General features: G+C 38.8%; 1 protein-coding gene across 6 annotated transcripts in view; it reads right to left on the reverse strand.

Moving 5' to 3' along the window:
* FAM169A (family with sequence similarity 169 member A) overlaps positions 1 to 20,505 on the reverse strand; it is an 88,669-nt gene that overhangs the window by 39,906 nt on the left and 28,258 nt on the right. For all 6 annotated transcript variants that reach the window (XM_017890577.1, XM_017890576.1, XM_017890579.1 and 3 more), the window contains exon 5: positions 16,007 to 16,178. In XM_017890577.1, coding sequence (XP_017746066.1) covers positions 16,007 to 16,178 — 172 coding nt within the window. The remainder of the gene's footprint in view (positions 1 to 16,006; positions 16,179 to 20,505) is intronic.

Here is a 20,505-nt window from a genome sequence, read left to right on the forward strand (position 1 = left end):
TTTTTTTTTTTTTTTTTTTTTTTTTTTTTTTTTTTGAGGCAGAGTCTCACTCTGTTGCCCAGGCAGGAGTGTACTGGTGCCATCTTGGCTCAATGCAAACTCCCTCTCCTGGGTTCAAGCAGTTCTCATGCCTCAGCCTCCCTAATATCTGTGATTACAGGTGTGCGTCACCACACCCAGCTAATTTTTTGTATTTTTAGTAGAGGTGGGGTTTCACCATGTTTGTCAGGGTAGTCTCAAACTCCTGACCTCAGGGGATCCACCCGCCTCCGCTTCCCAGAGTGCTGGGATTACAGGCGTGAGCCACTGTGCCTGGCCCAATAAACCATTTATAATCAGATTTTGCATAGACAGCCCCAACACCTACTCCATCTAATTTACCAATTTTTTAGTAAATCTCACCCCCACTCACCCACTCTAGGAACTAATCTTTGACTCTTCCTTCCACGTACAATCCATCAGAAATCCTGCAGCAATAACTTCATAACTAATCTCAAACATGATCACTTCTTACTACCTTTCCCCCATCTCCCTTGTCTAAGCTACCATCACCTCTCACAAGGGCTTCTACAATAGCCTCTTAGCTAGCCGAATTCTCAACCCTGCCATCTCTCCAGCACCCAGAACCCCTGCACCCAGTTTCCCACAGAGCAGCCAGAGTTGCCTTTTTAAAAGACAAACCAGATGTTACTCATATACCCAAAACCCTTCAAGTTTCCCATCACCTCCAGAATAAAATTCAAATTATTTCTTTGGCCTAAAAAACCTTTCAGGATACAGTCCCTGCCTCTCTCCTAACCCATATCAATCACTATACTCTGGCCACACTGCTCTTACTATTTCTGAAATATCCCAAACTTGTTTCTGCCTCAGGGCTTCTGCATTTTCAGTTCTTTGCCTGAAAACTTCTCCTGATCTCATTATTCCACCATTTCATTCAGAGAGACTTCCCCTAACCTATTTAAAAGAGTAGTTGCCATCCCACACATTCCATTCTTCTAATTTACTTCAGTTGTCTTCACAGCATCTGACAGCATATCTTCTACTTGTCCATTCATTGCTATGTCTTCTTCTAAAATACAAGTTCTAAGAGGACAGAGCTTACAAAATATCTGTGACTATCTCTCAATTTCTTCTTCTTGCTCTTTCTCACACTTCCCCCACCTCCCTTTCCCTATCTATATGGCACTTACGATCAACTTTTTAATAACTGAATAAATTTCAGTGACACCATTCAGGGTCTATGTATTGAATTCAAGAACAGATATTCTGCCACAACTGAGTAGCTGCTGCTTCTCATAGAATCACCGTTCATTCTTTGTACGCCCAGGAATATGCCTTCTCTCCTCTTCCCTTAAAAGTTAACACCTCACGAAGCCATCAGTGTGTGACTGTCTCCGTTGAAGACATACAAAAAGTGAATTTCAGACAACGGGATTATCCTCAGATGAGCGACCTTGTCATACACCACTAGGTATTCTCATTACAGTCTTCATGCTCCGTACATTAGTTAAGGCAAAGCTAGCTGCCGTAAGAAACCAAACCTGGAATGTTTAACATAATAAAAGTTCCACGTTCCTGGGAAGTGGATGGTTTCCTCCTCACAATCACGCAGGAACTAAAAACCAACCCAAAACATACTGGCTTAGAACTAAAATTTATTTCCTGTTTATCACAACTCTCATATGGCATCAGCTAGGGCACTGGGATGGCAGAAGACCCAACAGCCTCACTCTCACAGTGGGACAGTCTGTGCTGGCTGCGGCTTGAGGAAGAGTTGGACTTGCCAGCCAGAACCTCAGTTCTCTTCAACGGAGCTGCTGAGGTCTCCTCACCTCAGAGTGGTCTCCAGGTCGTTGTATTTCTTACATGGTGACTAGCTTCTAAGAGTGCCAAAGTGGAACCTGTCAGCCTTCTTAAGGCTGAGCCCAATGTTATACATTCTCCTGGTTAAAGCAAGTTATAGGGCCAGCCCAGATTCAAACAGGCTATAAAGGATGTAAATACTGGGAAGTGTGGTTCATTCACTAGGGCCACCAAGTTCCTTTTAACCTGTGGCTTCCTCATCCCTTACATCTTCAAATTCCTCTGTATAGATGAGGAAAAGGAATGCATCTTAACCACTCTGACGCAAAGTCACATGCATCATCTTTTTCATTATTTTGTAGAGAAGTAGTCACACAGCCCCATGTAGTTGTAATAGTGACTGGAAAATAGAATCCCTGACTGGGCAGCTCTGGCCAATGACTAGAATATAGAAAATGAACCACAAATATTTTATGGACAGCTAGCAGCCTCAGCTAACTTTCCTCTTATCTCTCAGCAGACAGACATTTCCTTGTTAACTCTCAGGTCATCAATGGTCACATCTCAGGAGAGACTACCTTTAGCCAGGATACCCCCTCCAGTTATGTTTGGTTACTTTAGGCTGTTTGCAGTGTAATTTCCTCATACCAATATTCACAAATACACTCACTTTATACAACAGTTTTGAGTGATCTCACCCACGCTGTAAAATTACTTTAAGTATTCCCGGGCCCACATAAATATCTATACCTCTTCCATGTGCTCCAACTTACATTTCTAACTATGTTATGTCTACTTATATATGCCTTAGGGACACATATGCCCATGTCAAAAGTGAATTACAAACTACTCCTCGTTTTATATTCCCAATCTTAATTAACAGCCTCCCACCAATACCCAAGTCAAAGCCACTCAGATTCATCACTAGTTCCTCCTCTCCCTCCCTACACACTATGGAGTTACCACACTCTGTTCAACTGAAACTCTCCCTCAGATGTTCCCTGCTCCATGCCTACCGGTGCTTTCCTAGTTCTGGTCCTTCACTCACCTGAACTACTACAACAGCTCTTTTAATTGACTTCCCTGACTTTAAAATACAATTTTCCAAGTGCTCCAAAAATATTTAATCATGTTACTTCTACATAAAATTATTTGATAGCTTCCTGGTCAATAAAGTACCACACTTCTTAGTAGAACACTTAAGATCCTTTGCAGTGGGACCTCCATCTTCACTTCTTCTACTTGTTAGTCCCACCACCTTATTTAGGATGCAGTTCCAAATATGCCCAAAACTTTCATGACTCTGTGCCTTCTCCATATATTTATATTCCATTCATATGTTTACCAAGAATATTCTTTCCCTTCCCGCTTCTCTTACTGACAACCTACTTACCCTTCAAAGCTACTTTTAAATATCACTTTCCCAGTTACACCTTCCTCCAGGCAAAATTAACTACTCACTCTTCAATGACTGGTATTGTTGATACCTCAAATACATTACTTACGAAACTGAATTATGATTAATAATAGAGCTTATCAACTATGATGCTGTGATTTTTTTGTCTCATCCACTAGATTTTTGGTGCTTTGAGAGCTGAACCCACAACGAATCATCTTTGTGTTTCCACTAAAGTCAACTCTCTCTCTTGAACAAACAGAACCCTTATTGGCAAGCATGTGGTTTTTTAGACAGCTAGAACTTCACCTAAACAAAGCAGCCATCTCGTTTCCCAATGATACATTTCAGGTAGCCACACAGTAGTATGGGACTCTCACATGCCTTTGCAGATTTCCCAAAGACAAGGATCACACCTAGACAGACTCAAGTCCTTAAAATATAACCTCACTCTCCCAACAAAAAATTCAGCTGGGTATCACTTTTAGTTATGCTATCAATCCTTACTGCTTTACATCACAATGTTTGTTACTCCTTAAAATAACCTTAAAAGGCCCAGAAATCTGAATTTTAGTGAACAGGAAGTGAGTAATCTGTCCAAAAAGGTAGGGAAGATCATGGATATAGCCCCTAGTAAAAGGTCTGGAAGCCACAAGGAAAGCTGACTAGTAAATGTGGACAAGAAAAAACGCTTCCATTACAAATTATCTCAAATGAAGATTACAAAAACCAGAAATACACTTTCTGGTACTGGTCATAAATCCCTTCAGTAGTGAGCTAAACTGACTTATAATAGTTGTTGACTAGACTGTTCTTCCCCAAAATATTAAGTCTTCAAATCGGATCAAGGCAATTGACAGCTGAAGCCAAATAACAATGAGTACTTCAAAAACAACAGCTAATGGGCCGGGCGCGGTGGCTCAAGCCTGTAATCCCAGCACTTTGGGAGGCCGAGACGGGCGGATCACGAGGTCAGGAGATCGAGACCATCCTGGCTAATACGGTGAAACCCCGTCTCTACTAAAATACAAAACTAGCCGGGCGAGGTGACGGGCACCTGTAGTCCCAGCTACTCGGGAGGCTGAGGCAGGAGAATGGCGTAAACCCGGGAGGCGGAGCTTGCAGTGAGCTGAGATCTGGCCACTGCACTCCAGTCCCAGTGACAGAGCGAGACTCCGCCTCAAAAAAAAAAAAAAAAAATTAAAATAAAAGTAACAGCTAATGATAGCGACCTCAATTGTGTTTTTTTCTCTGAGATTACACAAAAATATGGTATGTGATTTATAGAAATTTGCAACTTCATATACTTCTTGATACAGGCCAAAAGTCACAAAACTTCCACTGAATTAACCAGTGATTTGTTTTGTATTATTTTAATAACTGTATGAGATTTTCCATTAATTTTCTAGTTAGCATAGCCCTTTAACAGATAGTCCTGATCATTCCAGGTCAAGAAGGATCTATAAAGTTCAGCCAGTTTTGTGGTAGATAGTGATTACACTCTAGACATGGCCTCATTTTGAAAATGTATACTTTTGTTTTAATCAAAGTTATCCATAACATTGTTTAGAATACAATAGTCACATAAGACTTAAGAAAAAAAAAAAGCAGCTCTGTAACCACATTACTGATACACATACACACACACACACACACTTTCTACAACCCAAAAAGCAACCACTTTGAAGTCATTTAGCTGATCTTTTTGTATTTACTTCTACCTATCTAAGTAACTTACTATACTTCTTGATTTCTATTTCTTGATTTTTCCATTTTACGCATAGACAGCTAGAACTTGGAAGATGAGAATTTAGCTCTTAGTTACATTCACACACCCCAATCTCAACTCCAACATAAACACTTCTCATACAAAAAACCCCAACACCCCTAAATAGTAATTTGTAAGATCAATTTTCAGTATTTACATTATGACTACATAAATGCTTTTGACACTGAGCCATATAGGGTACCATGAATGTTTCTTTATTCTTGCACTTTTTGATTTCCCTTAATACTATTTATTACTTATCTCTCTTATCCTCCAAAGTCTCAAATAACTATGTAAATCTCACCCCAATAAGTTCAAACACATCAGGTATTCTATCTGCTCTATCTTCTTAAATCAACGTCCTAAAGCTTTGTGATGTGCTCCAATCTAGATCAGTCAATCTTTAGAAAAAGGAGCGTCCAAAAGATCGTTCTGCAATGATGGAGAAGTTCTCTATCTACTCTGTCCACTGCAGCAGTCACTAGTCACATGTGGCCATTGAGCTCTTAAAATGTGGCTAGCATGACTGAGAAATTGAACTTTAAAATTTAACTTAAACAGCCACATAAAGCTAGTGGTTTTAACAGAGAGCAGCTCCACAACTGACATAGCTGTGATGTTGGGATCTCCTCTCTTTTCTCTCTTAGTTTCCTGATCCCATCTTTCCTTCTTGATTATCTTAGTAGAGCACAAACTCTACTCACTTCTGGAAAAGGGGTATATGAGAGGTAAATTGTTTTATGACTGACAATCTAGAAATTTCCTTCTTTTACTCTCAGTCTTTATTGATAATCTGACTGGACGCAGAATACATTGGAAATCATTTTACCCTTGGTATCTTAAAGGCAGTATTCCACTTTTAGTATTTATGTTGCTGTTGAGAACTCAAGTAACATTTTGATTCTTGATCTTTTTTCTAAATCATTCTCTTACTTTATGGAGGTTTTCAAAATCTTTTCTCTATTCCAGATGCTCTGAAATTTCACAATACATCTTGTTATGGGTGGATCTTAACTTCATTGTGATGGATGCTCAATGGCCCCCTTTTTTTTTTTTTTTTGAGACGGGAGCTTGCCTCTGCCACCCAGGCTGGAGGCTGCAGGGCATCTCAGCTCACTGCAAGCTCCGCCTCCCGGGTTTACGCCATTCTCCTGCCTCAGCCTCCCGAGTAGCTGGGACTACAGGCGCCCGCCTCGTCGCCTGGCTAGTTTTTTGTATTTTTAAGTAGAGACGGGGTTTCACCGTATTAGCCAGGATGGTCTCGATCTCCTGACCTCGTGATCCGCCCGTCTCGGCCTCCCAAAGTGCTGGGATTACAGGCTTGAGCCACCGCGCCCGGCCTCAATGGGCCCTTTTAATCTGGATTTCCTGTAGAACTGTAGAACTGTGTTCTACAGTTCGAGAAATGTTCGCGAATTATTTCATTGATTTTTTCTCCTCCAATTTGTTCTCTCCTCCTGAAACATGTATTATTTAAATAATCCCTCTAATTTTATCATTTCTTCCTATTTACCATCATTTAGGGTTTGTTTTTTGTTGTTTCTGCGTTCCTTTCTGATCAATCTCCTCAACTCTTTGTTCCTTGTATTGGATTTTTTTTAGTTTCTAAGAGCTCTATGAACATTCTTGTTCTTATTTCATAAATGCAATGACTAATTTTTCCAAATATTTTAAGGACATTTTTTGCATTGTCTTCTCCTCCACATCTCTTTTATTCTCTTTTGCTTTAATTGCCATTTTTCACATCAGTGACCTTCCTTACCTATGACTATCTCTTCACAATTAAGAATGAGATATTAGGCCGGGCGCGGTGGCTCAAGCCTGTAATCCCAGCACTTTGGGAGGCCGAGACGGGCGGATCACGAGGTCAGGAGATCGAGACCATCCTGGCTAAGACGGTGAAACCCCGTCTCTACTAAAATACAAAAAACTAGCCAGGCGAGGTGGCGGGCGCCTGTAGTCCCAGCTACTCGGGAGGCTGAGGCAGGAGAATGGCGTAAACCCGGGAGGCGGAGCTTGCAGTGAGCTGAGATTCGGCCACTGCACTCCAGCCTGGGAGACAGAGCCAGACTCCATCTCAAAAAAAAAAAAAGAATGAGATATTAAAAAGCTAATTAGAAGCTCCGTGTGTATGGTGGGGTTTGCTGGCAATGGACTTCACAGCAGGATGATCTGGCTGGAGCCTTTCCTACGGGAACCATTTATACTGGTATTTTTAGTTTTTTTCTTTCGGCCTAGTCAAACTCCTCAAAGGAGACATTTTTGCTCATGTAGCCATTAAAATAATTTTGAAATGCCATATATTCACACATCCTTGTGATATCTAAAATTTTCATCTAAGTTTCAATCAATAATTACAAAAAATGTGATTTCTGACATATTGTTGACTTTAAGAAACTATCTATTTTAAAAATAACTGTAGACTTACAGAAAAGTTGCAAAATTATTACAGAGTTCCCATATACCCTTCACCCTAATGTTAACATCCTATATAGCCAAAATACTATTATCCAAACCAGGAAATTAACACTGCTATAATACTGTCAGCTAAACTACAGACCTTATTCAAATTTCACACATTATTCCACTAATGTTCTTTTCTGTTTCAGAATCCAATCCATAATTCCTTCTTGCATTTAGTTTAATAACTCCCTAAACTCTGGTCTTTGATAACTCCTCCATCTCCCCTTGTCACTTATAACCTTGATACTATGGGAGATTGTCAGTTACTTTATAGAATAACTCTACTAATTTGGCTTTGTCTAATGTTTTCTCATGAATGAACTGAGATCATAAATTTTGGGCAAAAATGCTAGAGAATGACACTGTGTCCTTCTCAGTACATCATATATCATGGGGTACATGATGTTGATATGTCTTATTACTAGTGATGTTAATCATAATCTGTTGGTTAACATGGTACCTGCCAGGTTTCTCTCTGTAAATTTACCATTTTTCCCTTTGCAGTTAATAAATAATATTGACTTAAAGAAAACAAAACTATTACATCCTTCTTTTATATGTATCAAACGGACTCTAGAAACTACAATCAATGTGATAACTGCTACCATCCATTGAACAAACTACTCCTTAACACGGTTTTACACTGTTCCTTCTTCTCCTTGCACTAATATTTCTATGATATTTATTCCACAGAATGTTATCCTGATGTAATATTTTTACACATGGAAGTTTATTGATTATCCAATCATTTTTCTCTGCAAGAATATATCTGTATATAAATATAAATTTTAAAATATCTTGTGATCCTAATGTTCTAAGTACTGATCCAAAAGAAATTTGGAATTATTATAATTATTATATTAGTATACAACAAATCAAAAACAAATATATATCAGGAAAACTAATTACTAAGCAAAAAAAAAAAAATACTATTTTAAATACACCTGTTAATGAAATAGATGGAGCTTATCTTTTTATTTCTTTTTGAGATGGAGTCTCACTTTGTCACCCAGGCTGGAATGCAATGGTGCAATCTCGGCTCACTGCAACCTCCGTCTCCCGGGTTCAAGTGATTCTCCCACCTCAGCCTCCTGAGTACCGGGAATTACAGGTACACGCCATCATGCCCGGCTAATATTTGTATTTTTTTTTTGCATACATGGAGTTTCACCATGTTGTCCAGGCTCATCTTGAACTCCTGACCTCAGGTGATCTGCCTGCCTTAGCCTCCCAAAGTGCTGGAATTACAGATGTGAGCCACCACGCCTGGCCTGGAGTTTATCATTTTTTAATTGCTTTATGAGTTCATGAATTACTTACTACCAGAATGAGACAGGGTTCAGCATTAATCCTACTCCTATTTTTTTATTTTTATAGATGTAAGTGCTTAAGAACCTTGTTCAAATAAGAAGGAACCAGAAAACGCCACGTTATAGCAATGTAAGTGTCCTTAGTTATGTGCCACATACCACAGAGTGATCTATTATAAAAAATTATCTTTAATAATCTGGCATTATTAAACACAACTCAATTAAATCCTCTTTCATTTTTGTTGAAAACAAAGAAATAGAAGCCACCTGACTTACAAAAGAATATCATCTAATTATATCCAGTCACTTTTACACTACTACAAAACTATTTAGAGCCCTCTCCCTGCCTTCTTTTTTCTTTTATTAAAGTTGGACTTTCAGACCTTTTTACAACTCCAGATTAGTAAGATAAAGGTTCGATGAAAGATATACCTTCATTTTATACAATGGGCGAAGGAAGATAATTTATTCCCTAACACAAATGTTGCCACCATACCTGAAAGTCTTCATGTGCCCCAGGAGCATGTCTTTTCCCAGAGCAAGGCTGGGGCAACTGCCCAGCTGTGCTGCATTAGGGAAGGAACTTTCAGCCAATCCTTTTCTAAAGCTCCACCTCCCAGAAGTACCTAGTGTTATAATCACTGAATCTTTTGAAGGTTCTACAATATAAATGTGCTTTCTGCTTTTGGCAATGGCATCTTAGGATTCAGTTACTACATAATCTACCCTTTTCCAAGATTATAAAGTTTTGTTGCTGTTACACTTCCCTCTTACTCACTTTGTCCTGTGGGATTTATGCTGCTTAAAAATGTCTTTGTTGTCATTCTGGTGGTGTTTGTTGCAAGAGAGAATAGAGGCTGATGCACGTGTTGAACCCACCCTCTTTAACCAAAGCATTAGCACTATAGCCATACCCTGCCTACCACTAGCAATGTAAACTCAACATGCCATCCAAATTTTCACTGTAAAATTATAAGAAAAGTTTGCAAGAATACATGTATGACTTATACAGACTTTGAATACAAAGTTCTATGCCTGAGGTCAATGAATTCTGAATAGTGTCCTGAATAAACTAAAAATATTACATAATACTTAGTATAGCAATTATTGTAAAACTCAGTATAGAACAATTTTTTCTTCTTTTACGCTCTCTATGTCATAAAAAGGCTTTCTCTGCAGTTTTCGTCCTTTTATAAACTATTTTTGCAGGTTTTTGTTACACATGAAGTACTCATACGGAAAGACTATAAAATACCTGACTTTGCAACCATGAACATTATCTATTATCTTTCATCAGTGCTTTCCTTTTCGTCTTTAGTGCCACGCCATAAAACAAAGGTATTTGTGGATTTAGCATCTATGGTTTCTTGTGAATGCAAGGCACCACGCAGATCCAAGATAGGCAATAATTTGCCATTTTCCCATGACACAGATCTATTCTCTATTTGTTGCTAAGCCCATGTTTTATGAATTAAGTTATACAAACATAGGTACAAAGAAAAGTAATAGCAAGATTTCCTTCCTTAAATAGAAAACTAAAATACTTGAGAGGCTGAGGGAAGTGAATCAATTGAGCCCAGGAGGTTGAGGTTACAGTGAGCCATGATTGTGCAACTGCACTCCAGCCTGGGCAACAGAGCAAGACCCTGGCTCAAAAAAATAATTAAACAACCCTCTAAAAGAAGCTCGGCCAGGCGCGGTGACTCACGCCTATAATCCCAGCACTTTGGGAGCCCGAAGCAGACAGATCATCTGAGGTCAGGAGATGGAGACGAGCCTCACCAACATGGTGAAACCCCGTCTCTATGCAAAATACAAAATTAGCCGGACGTGATGGCACATGCCTGTAACCCCAGCTACTCAGGAGGCTGAGGCAAGAGAATCTCTTGAACCTACAAGGCAGAGGTTGCAGGGAGCCAAGATCGCGCCACTGTACTCCAGCCAGCCTGGTGACAGAGTGAGACTCCGTCTCAAAAAAAAAGAAATATGGAGAATAAAGATCACTTAATGATTTATTCCCTAAGGTGGTAGCATTTTGAGTGTTCTACCAGAATTACTGTATCAACTCTGTTCATCGAATGGTCATTAAGAAGAAGTAAACAGCACAATATTAGAAAAACCAAATAATTCCATTTACCTAGATAATAATCCCCCTCACAGAACAACATAAAAAGAGAGGAAAGAAGTCCTTGATGATGGGGAACTTGCAACTTGACTTTAGATTACAGATCACTATAAAACTACCTATAATATAGGAAAAGAGAGAAGTAAACTATAACTCCAATGTCTAGCATGATGTGCTCAACAAATACCTTTTATTACTAGTCATGATCTGTTGCTAGAAGTCTAAAAAACTGATAAGGATAACGAAAACCAAACTTACTAAGTAGAGGGACTGTTAACTATGGATCCTGTGAAAATGTGGTCTAATCCCACTCAGCAATAATGACAACTATAGATAACAATACTAACTATCCAAGTGGATTGTGGGGAAGGTGCCAATAGACACAGAAGATTATGAGAAATACAATGCAATGGGTGTTTATTATTAGGAACTATCATTAAATAATTCCTAGCCTTAGAAATGTTATTCAAAAAAAAAAAACTGCATATATCCCAGTTCACTATAGACCATGTACCTGTCATCATGATTATCTATCACATATCTACTTTTTTAACAGTCAGGGAATACATAATTTTTACAGTCTGTATGTAAGGAATAACAATAAGATAATGCCCAAACTTGAAACTATAGAGTCTGAAAATTAACCTACTAAGAATAAATCATAAAAGCATTTGACCCAAAATATTAATATATAAATGAGTAGCTGAAGAGTTTTGAATTTTCTTAATTTTGCCTATTGAGAAATAATCTTTATTCCTATATAGCATCATGCCTCAGGGTCATACACTGGGGCTTTGATGACAAAACACTATCATGCGGGGCCGGGCGCGGTGGCATCAGCCCTGATATCCCAGCTCTCTCTTTGGGGATGGTCGGGAAGGGGGGTGCCGAGACGGCGCGGATCACGAGAGCCGTGTCAGGAGATCGAGACCATTCCTGGCTGCAATACAGTGAAACCGTCTCTACTAAAACTACAAAAAAACTAGCCGGGCGCTTCCCCGGTGCGTTGGGCGCCGTGTTAGTCAGCTACTCCGGAGGGCTGAGGCGAGCGGAATGTGGCGTTGAGACCTGGGAGCGGAGCTGTGCGGTGGTGGATCCGGGCCCGTGCGCGCCAGCGGGCCCGCGGGCGAGCAGAGGCGGGACGACGCGCCGTGCTGCGCCGCGCCAAGGAGGAAAAATAAATAATGATAAATACATAATACATGGTATAAAAAAAAAAATTTTGAGAAAATAAAAAAAAAACACTAGCATGCATTTACTCTTAATCTCCTCAAGACTGCAAGAAATAAATCTTCCTTTACTATCTATCATAGTCTTTCAACTTACCTACCTTTCTCTCAAATTCAACTTTTTTTTGAAAACCAGCCCTGAGACCAAGGATTTCTGCCCACAGATAGTCCCCACTTCTAACTACAGAATTCAGAAAACTTTAGAGCCAAAAAAAGTCTCAATGATCATCTGTGGTCAAGACTAATTCCCTTATTGAAAGGAGAAAAGTAAAAGCCAAAAAAGACTGTTACACAACTTATAAGTTAATGGCAATACTATAACAAAACCCAAAATCTCTGATACTAATATTTGATTTTGTCTTAAGATAATTTCTGAGTTGTACAGTAGACTAAATAGGGAAGTTTCCAAAGAACAGATTGACTTGCCTGAAAAAGCTGTTCCAATTGTTTCATTAATAATTTCTTCAAACTCAAACTCATCAGCAGTCTTGAGGTATGCAAATGAAAAAGAATAGAGAGTAACTAAGGTACAGACTGAATAACCCTTACCCAAAATGCTGAGAACCAGACAGGACTTCAGATTTTGGGGGGAATTTCAGAATATTTGCATTTTCCTTACTGATTGGGCAACCCTAATCCAAACATCCAAAATCTGAAATGCCCCAACAACCATTTCCTGTGAGGGTCTTGTTGGCGCTCAAAATGTTTCAAATTCTGGAGCATTCTGGATTTCAAATTTTCAGATTAGAAATATTCAATCTGTGTATTTTCAAATTTCTTATAAATCCTTTCACTTTCCTGGACTTGTGAGGAGTGTCGTATATGTTAAGACATAAATCATTTTGCTTCTCTTTGTTCCGCATCCTCCCTAGAGCTTAAGCACAGATTTGAACCAGCCATCATAACCAAAAACATTATGAGATATGGACAGATCTCAAGAATTAACCATGACTTGAAAGCCATGACAATACCTTCAATCTCACTCTACGTTCTTTTTCAAAAATATCTGATGAAAGAATCAATTACATTAAGTGAACAACTGTTGGTCAAAGAAATAAAAACTTATTTTACCAATAAATTAAGATAAATTCAGGAATCCCAAGCAACTATTTTCTGAAGCTTTCCTTCAACTGCAAAATAAACATAATTTATTTCCAAAATTTTTTTTACTTCATTTGAAAAACTAGTTTGAAACATTTGGTGCTTTGGAGAACTGTTTGAAAATATAAAAAATCATATAATGAGAAAAAATGAAATATACCTTAAAAGAATAATGAGCTTATTACATTAAAATAACAGTAGAAAAAAAACAACAAAACAACGCAAATATCTTTATAAGAAAACTATCTACCTAATCCAAAAAACAGTCTCACAGTGATCTCTTTATTTCAGGCAAAGAAGAATTTATATAGTTTCTTGAATTTCATTGTACTGTAATAGAATTTGACCTCATAAACAAAGTCTCCTTTTTCTATCAAGGCTATTCTATGTCCTAATAGCGCCATAAACTTATTTGCTATTTAATTTTAAAAATCATAAATAATAAATTATTTCACAAGACTTTCATTCAACTACAAATCATCTTAATAAAGATTTTATCTATCTCAAGCCTGTAATCCCAGCACTTTAGGAGGCCGAGATGGGCAGATCACGAGGTCAGGAGATCGAGACCATCCTGGCTAACATGGTGAAACCCCGTCTCTACTAAAAAAATACAAAAAACTAGCCAGGCGAGGTGGCGGGCGCCTGTAGTCCCAGCTACTCAGGAGGCTGAGGCAGGAGAATGGCGTAAACCCGGGAGGCGGAGCTTGCAGTGAGCTGAGATCCGGCCACTGCACTCCAGCCCGGGCGACAGAGCGAGACTCCGTCTCAAAAAAAAAAAAAAAAAAAAAGATTTTATCTTTTTGCTACCAGTGTAGAAAAAAGTATTATACATATATCAGTATATATGAAATAGATGTTTATATAATACATACTTTATGTTTATATACTTTATATAAATATACCTTTATATATATATATATATAAATGGGATATATATCCTTTATATATCCCTTTAAATATATATATCCCTTTATATATATAATATATATCCCATATATATAATATCCCTTGTGTATATATATCCCTTTATATATGTATCAGAAATACTTCCATCACAAGGTGTTTAGTATTTGTTCTGGACAATTTCTCTAAAATATTTAAATTATGTTTAGGTTTTCTTTGTAGAAAAAACATTTCCAGCCTCAATTAAATGGCTACTGATTCAAAGGCTAGTATAAGCACACCTAACTCCATTGTTATCTGGTACAATGGGGAAAGAACTAAAATAAATAGTAAAGATGTAAGACAATTAGAGAAGTATGGAAGGTACTAAAAGTGGCATATACAGTAGCACCTGGAAACTCGAGGCTATAAAATAGTTAACTACTAGAACAAGCAGAAATAGAGGCCGGATGCCAGAGGAGAAGGAGCCTCAACATGCTTATGAAGAGCACACTCCTGCAGTTAAATACTGATCAGAAATACTAAATAGGAAGGCTGTGCCTTTTACTTGTGTGTCTTTCACAGAAAGAAGCCCTCAATAAAAAAGAATAAACTAGTTGTGCTCCAAATGTCTACGAGGTAGTTTCAGGTAGGAAATTCCCCTGGAGCCAGTATTAGGAACAAAAAGCCTCCAATTCCCACAGGAATTGCCTTATTATAAAACAAAGCTTAAAACAATTAATTCACACCCCAACTCCAAAATTAAAACATTTAAAACAACAAAGTGAGACAAAGTGATGTCTTTTCTGCAATGCACACTAAATTTCCATTGAACACTCTTTTCCTCACGTATAATCAGTATTTTCTGAAGTTACAAAATTACTGGTTCTATTTCAAATTTATACAAGAACAAAGACAATAAAGGGCACCCAAAGCATTTACCTAAAGAAAAACCACTTTAAACTGCACATCAGTTTTTCACTCTTGGGGAAAAAATGACCTTACTTTAGCTGACTATATGCACTAATTCTCATCACAAATGTGTACTAATTATGGGATCAAGGTATCAAAAACAACTGTTCATCAGATCAGCAGTTAATCTGGTAGGATCTTTAGACTGGATATGACCAGAAGAGCTAAGTTTGGAAAATCTAAAATGGAAATAAAAAGAAACTAAGTGTATTTACTGCAAAAGGTCTTTTGGTCAAGGCACAGAACAAGGCAGACTTTGTTCTTTGATGGTAACAAGGTGTGGGTTGTATGTGCACACAGAGTAAGTAGGTTAGAGCTTCCCAGCTCCAGCTGCTCTAGGGAGCTGAATGAATGGGAGGACAGGAAAAGCAGGCATGAGGTTGCACTATTTTTTAAGGATAGGGTATAGTTGGCTCTTACAATCAGAAACCCAAACTTTAGAGTAACAATTTAAAAGCTGTTTGTATTTACTAAATATATTAAAGCATTTTGTTTTTCTTGGTAATTAGCCAAGTTGCTCTTTCATACGTCAGGCTGAATGAGGTGTGCTATGCAGAAACAGGCTATGCATCTGGGGTAGACTGGGGTTTTAGAAGGAGCCTGTAACAGTAACAGCAACAGCAACGGGAATCAAAGTAAACAACGACTTTTGGAAATGCGAGCACAAGAAGATAGACAAATATGAGTCTCAACGTACAACTGTGTCTCCATATATGTGAAGAAATCTTCTTCAGGATCAAATGTTTATTTTTATTTTGTTTTTTCAAAACACTTTCCCAACAATCCTCACGGTCATAGGATGGTAGAATCAAAGTACTCCCAGGAAATACTAAGTAAAATCACCTCAATTTGCATGCCAGAGATTAATTTAACAGAGATATTGATACAGTTGGAGGGGTCTAAAATGGAGATTTCCATAATACACAGTTTAAATAACTTTTAAAGACTCACCTGTAGGCTTAACTGAATAAAACCCAATGGCCTCTCCTTTCTTCCACAGAATCTTAGCATAATCAGTACTGCTATGACACAGGAATGGGATCTCATTTCTCTCCATTTCCTGTTTTCTATAAATAATTCGATTCAGAACATACAGAACCACTCTCTCCCCAAGAGTGCTCACCTACAAAGAGAGTCAAACACCAGGCACAGCAGTTATAATATGCATCAATCACAAGATGCTATTTACTTTGCTCCCTGTTCCCATACCTCATACTGGCATTCAAAGCACTTCAAATGCATTCGAAACAATTTGCAAAACATTTTATTACCACAGAGATGAGACTAATCATTCACTCAGATTACAATCCATTTCCACAGACACGTATTATGCATAGAATACTCCCTTTCAACAAAATTCTAAATCGGGCAAAACAGGTCCCCAATGTACCAATTCCTAGCATCTCTTTCAGCACTCGCCATCTTCTTTCTGCTTTCAGCTGCCCAGATCCAGGGTCTTACCAACCCTAATCACAGCCCTCACTATAGTAAACTACTTCAACTGCTTTTCAGTCTCCCATTTTTAAAAAAAAAGGCAGCTTAGTGTTATCCCCTGAACACTTTAAGAACAATTACATCATTTGGTGAGGGAAGCCACAATTATGCTCTTGGGAAAGAAAGGTGTCTCATCTTTTCCTGGTAAAATGTTCATTTAATAGCCCTATCTTTGCTGTCAACAAAGACAGGGACACCAAAGTCTAATAAAAACATACTTAGGGCAGTAATAGAACAGAAACAGAGCCTCACTTCCTACACACAGGGCTAATGGTCACAGGGACCCCACCAACACTCAGGACTTTCCAATATCAAATAGTGTATTCCTCATACACAGGCCAGTGGGGTGGCTCATGCCTGTAACCCCAGCACTTTGGGAAGCTGAGGTGGATGGATCGCTTCAGCTCAGGAGTTTGAGACCAGCCTGGGTAACATGGCAAAACCCACTGGTCTCTACAAAAAAATATAAACATTAGCCAGGTGTGGCTGTGCACACCTGTAGTCCCAGCTACTCAGGAGGCTAAAGTGGGAGGATCACTTGAGCGCAGAGATTGAGGTTGCAGTGACCTGTGATTGCACCACAGCACTCCAGCCTGGGCAACAGAGTGAGACTGTGTCTCAAAAAAAAAAAAAAAAAAAAAAAAAAAAAGGCTGTACATAAGCCTATTTTCCCCCAGGTCTCTTAAAAGAAAACAAGTTCAGCCTCTAATTAGTTTAGTGAATAGAGAAAAGATTGACCATATACATATACTACTCTCAAAAATACCCCAGGCAGGGGATCTCACATACCAAACACAGGAAATAGCAGCTGACTAGCAAAAGCTTCCAAGGCAACCCATTCCTTCCCTGAACCCACAGTTCTGACCAACAACAATTCTTCCTTATTCAGAGCTGAAATCTATTTCTCAAAGACTAATTTTGATATTGTGCAGCCACACAACCTATAAATATTTGAAGATACAGCCAAGATGTTTCCCTAAATTTCACACCAACGTTAAACATGGTTAAAAATGAAGGAAAAGGCTAATCTAACACAATTTGGGATACTCTTGCCATTTCAGTCCTCTCTCTTGAAATTGCTCCAGATCTGCAACATCTCTCTTCATGTTTGGGACGTGGATTTCATAAAGATATTTTGAAGGTGCTGCTGAGACAATGGGGCTTTTCTATATAAACAAAGTTTTCATTAGCTTTTTTGCTTATCTGGATTTTACTGCTAATTAACTAAAGCCCAATACTTTTTCATATGTACTATTGTTTCAGTTTGGTGTTCATGGTGTACAGTTAACTTTTTGAACCTATAGGTATTACATTTCTCCTTATTTAATTTTATTATGTTAGATCTTTCTCTTTGTTTCTTCAATCTGCCCTTCACAGATTAACTCCTCCATTCAGCACTGTGACATGCAGAATTGATAAGCATGCCTCTAAGTCACTGACAAAATGAAGAACACAATGGACAACGCTTTGCAGCATGCTATTGAGGACCTCCCTTCCATATAATTGAGCATCAGGTTCCAGGTACACAGAGGTTTATAAAAATAAAGCCACTTGCTCCAAGTCAAGTGTTTGTTAAGTACAAAAATAGTTACACCCTCCTGTAACTTTACCAACCAATTTTTCCTTACTGGCCAGGATTTGACTGGAATAGCAGTCCCCCTTCACTGATTTCTCTATTTAAGAGGGAATGGACGCCAGGAGTGGTGGCTCACACCTGTAATCCCAGCACTGTGGGAGGCCAAGGCAGGTGATCACTTGAGGTCAGAAGTTCGAAACCAGCCTGGCCAACATGGCGAAACCACATCTCTACTAAAAATACAAAAATTAGCTGGGCAAGGTGGCACACGCCTGTAGTCCCAGCTACTCGGGAGGCTAAGGCAAGAGAACTGCTCAAACCCAGGAGGTGGAGGTTACAGTGAGCCGAGATCACACCACTGCACTCCAGCCTGGGCAACAGTCTGTGTCAAAAAAAAAAAAAAAAAAAAAAAGAAAGGGAATGTTGTCCCTAAGGTAACTAAGGCTGAAGAAGTCCTAACAGCTGTAGTCTTATTTTTGGTTTTGACTCCTCCTCTTTTCCCAATCCATATCTGGAGGTTTCATAGTTTCTCCACTTGAATAGGAAAAGCTACAATATACCATCATATTAAGATTTTCCCTTCTCCTTCTCCATCCTTTAGCCTTCATATCTGTAATGTGCCAAACCTCGGTCATGTTAAAACACGTCAAAATGTTTACTTTCTTGACATACATACTTCCTTTCACTATCAGAACTGTTTCTGAGAACAAATTATACTCCTTTATTGCTATCTACTCCTCCAATTTTACAGCTTTATGCAGGGATTTAATTCCCTCCTCCCCTTCAGTTTTTGTTCAACGTTTCTTATCAGACTGGCAGATAACCAGGTATACACATTCTCCTAGCCTTCAGCAGATGGGCCTACCACTTTGGGAATCTTAAGGCCCACTGAAAAATTAATGCAATATTCAAAAGTTACTAATACTTAATAATAGTAAGTGTGTTATTCTCTTATTCTCCCATCTCTTTCAAGTTTCCCAACTCAAAGGGAAGAAAATAAAAACACCCTAGTAACCTGCAAGTTTCTTCAGTTTCTTTTTTTCCTGCTGCCGCTGCCCCTTTAAGCAAACATCAAGTTTTGCTTTATTGTGAATTGGAGCAACAGGATCAAAGTTTCTTGATATGCTTTTCTTGTTTCTTCTGATTGGTTCAACTGCCCACAAAAAAATGAACAGTAGCTGGCACCCTGTGAATGTGACAAGTTTTTACAGACTTGGCTTATCCTAGAAGTATTCTAAAGGAAGAATATCAAGACACATAAATATTTCTGTTGAATTCATCCTCCTGTTGGCCGGGCGTGGTGGCTCATGCCTGTAATCCCAGCACTTTGGGAGGCCGAGGCGGGTGGATCACTTGAAGTCGGGAGTTCGAGACCAGCCTGACCAACATGGAGAAACCCCGTCTCTACTAAAAATACAATATTAGCCCAGAATGGTGGCGCATGCCTGTAATCCCAGTTTCTCGGGAGACTGAGGCAGGAGAATCACTTGAACCCAGGAGGTGGAGGTTGTGGTGAGCCGAGATCGCACCATTGCACTCCAGCCTGTGAAATGAGAGCGAAACTCCACTCCAAAAAAAAAAAAAAATTCATGATCCTCATCAAGGGTCTCTTTTAGGATTAATTAACAAGAAACTCTATACTTAATTAATGAATAGTACTGCTTCTCCAAAAAGTCAGTATTCTTGTTAAGTAAGCAAAGTCTAATGCACTTCTACCAAGTCAGTTTCCTATTTCTCCAATATTATAAATCTCACTCTTCCAGCCACCAAAGATTTCATCATTTTTTTATTATGCTCTGCCTCCTCAAATATGTTACATCTTGGTTTCTATGGATTTTCCACATCCTGTCCTATTTATCCTCCAATAACTAGAGCACCAGAGATGTCTCTTAAACCCTTTCATCTCTGGCATGAAAACCAGCTTCCTTCCTGCAACACTCTTCAGCTGGCTGGCTTCTACTATAACCCTGCAGAGGCTGGAAGCTTGTTCTCTCCTGAACCTGGTCATTCCACTGTTAGGAACACTGTATAGACCACTGAGGAGGCCCTACTAATAAACAAGTTTCCTGGTCAGTCTCTCCTAGAGACAGACAGAAGCTAAACAATTACATAAAGAGAACTAGCTTTTCCTCTAACAAATAAGAAAATCAGAAGCTAAAGTGGTTTAAGGGAGCCAAAGCTCAACTGACCCGTAGATATTCATTCTTCCTCACCCAATCTCAGATACTTATAGAATCACCTAAAAATAGAGGAAGCCCAACCTGAATGCTGGCTTCTTCATAAGAATGAAATTCTAGAGTTTACCAGAACCTGATTATTTTAAATAGGGAAGAGCTCAAAACTATCACTGTTTACAGGAAACACTGTGAAATGGCCTCAA

The sequence above is a fragment of the Rhinopithecus bieti genome, unplaced genomic scaffold, assembly GCF_001698545.2.
Source record: "Rhinopithecus bieti isolate Rb0 unplaced genomic scaffold, ASM169854v2 scaffold_18354, whole genome shotgun sequence".
In the NCBI taxonomy this organism is placed as follows: Eukaryota; Metazoa; Chordata; class Mammalia; order Primates; family Cercopithecidae; genus Rhinopithecus; species Rhinopithecus bieti.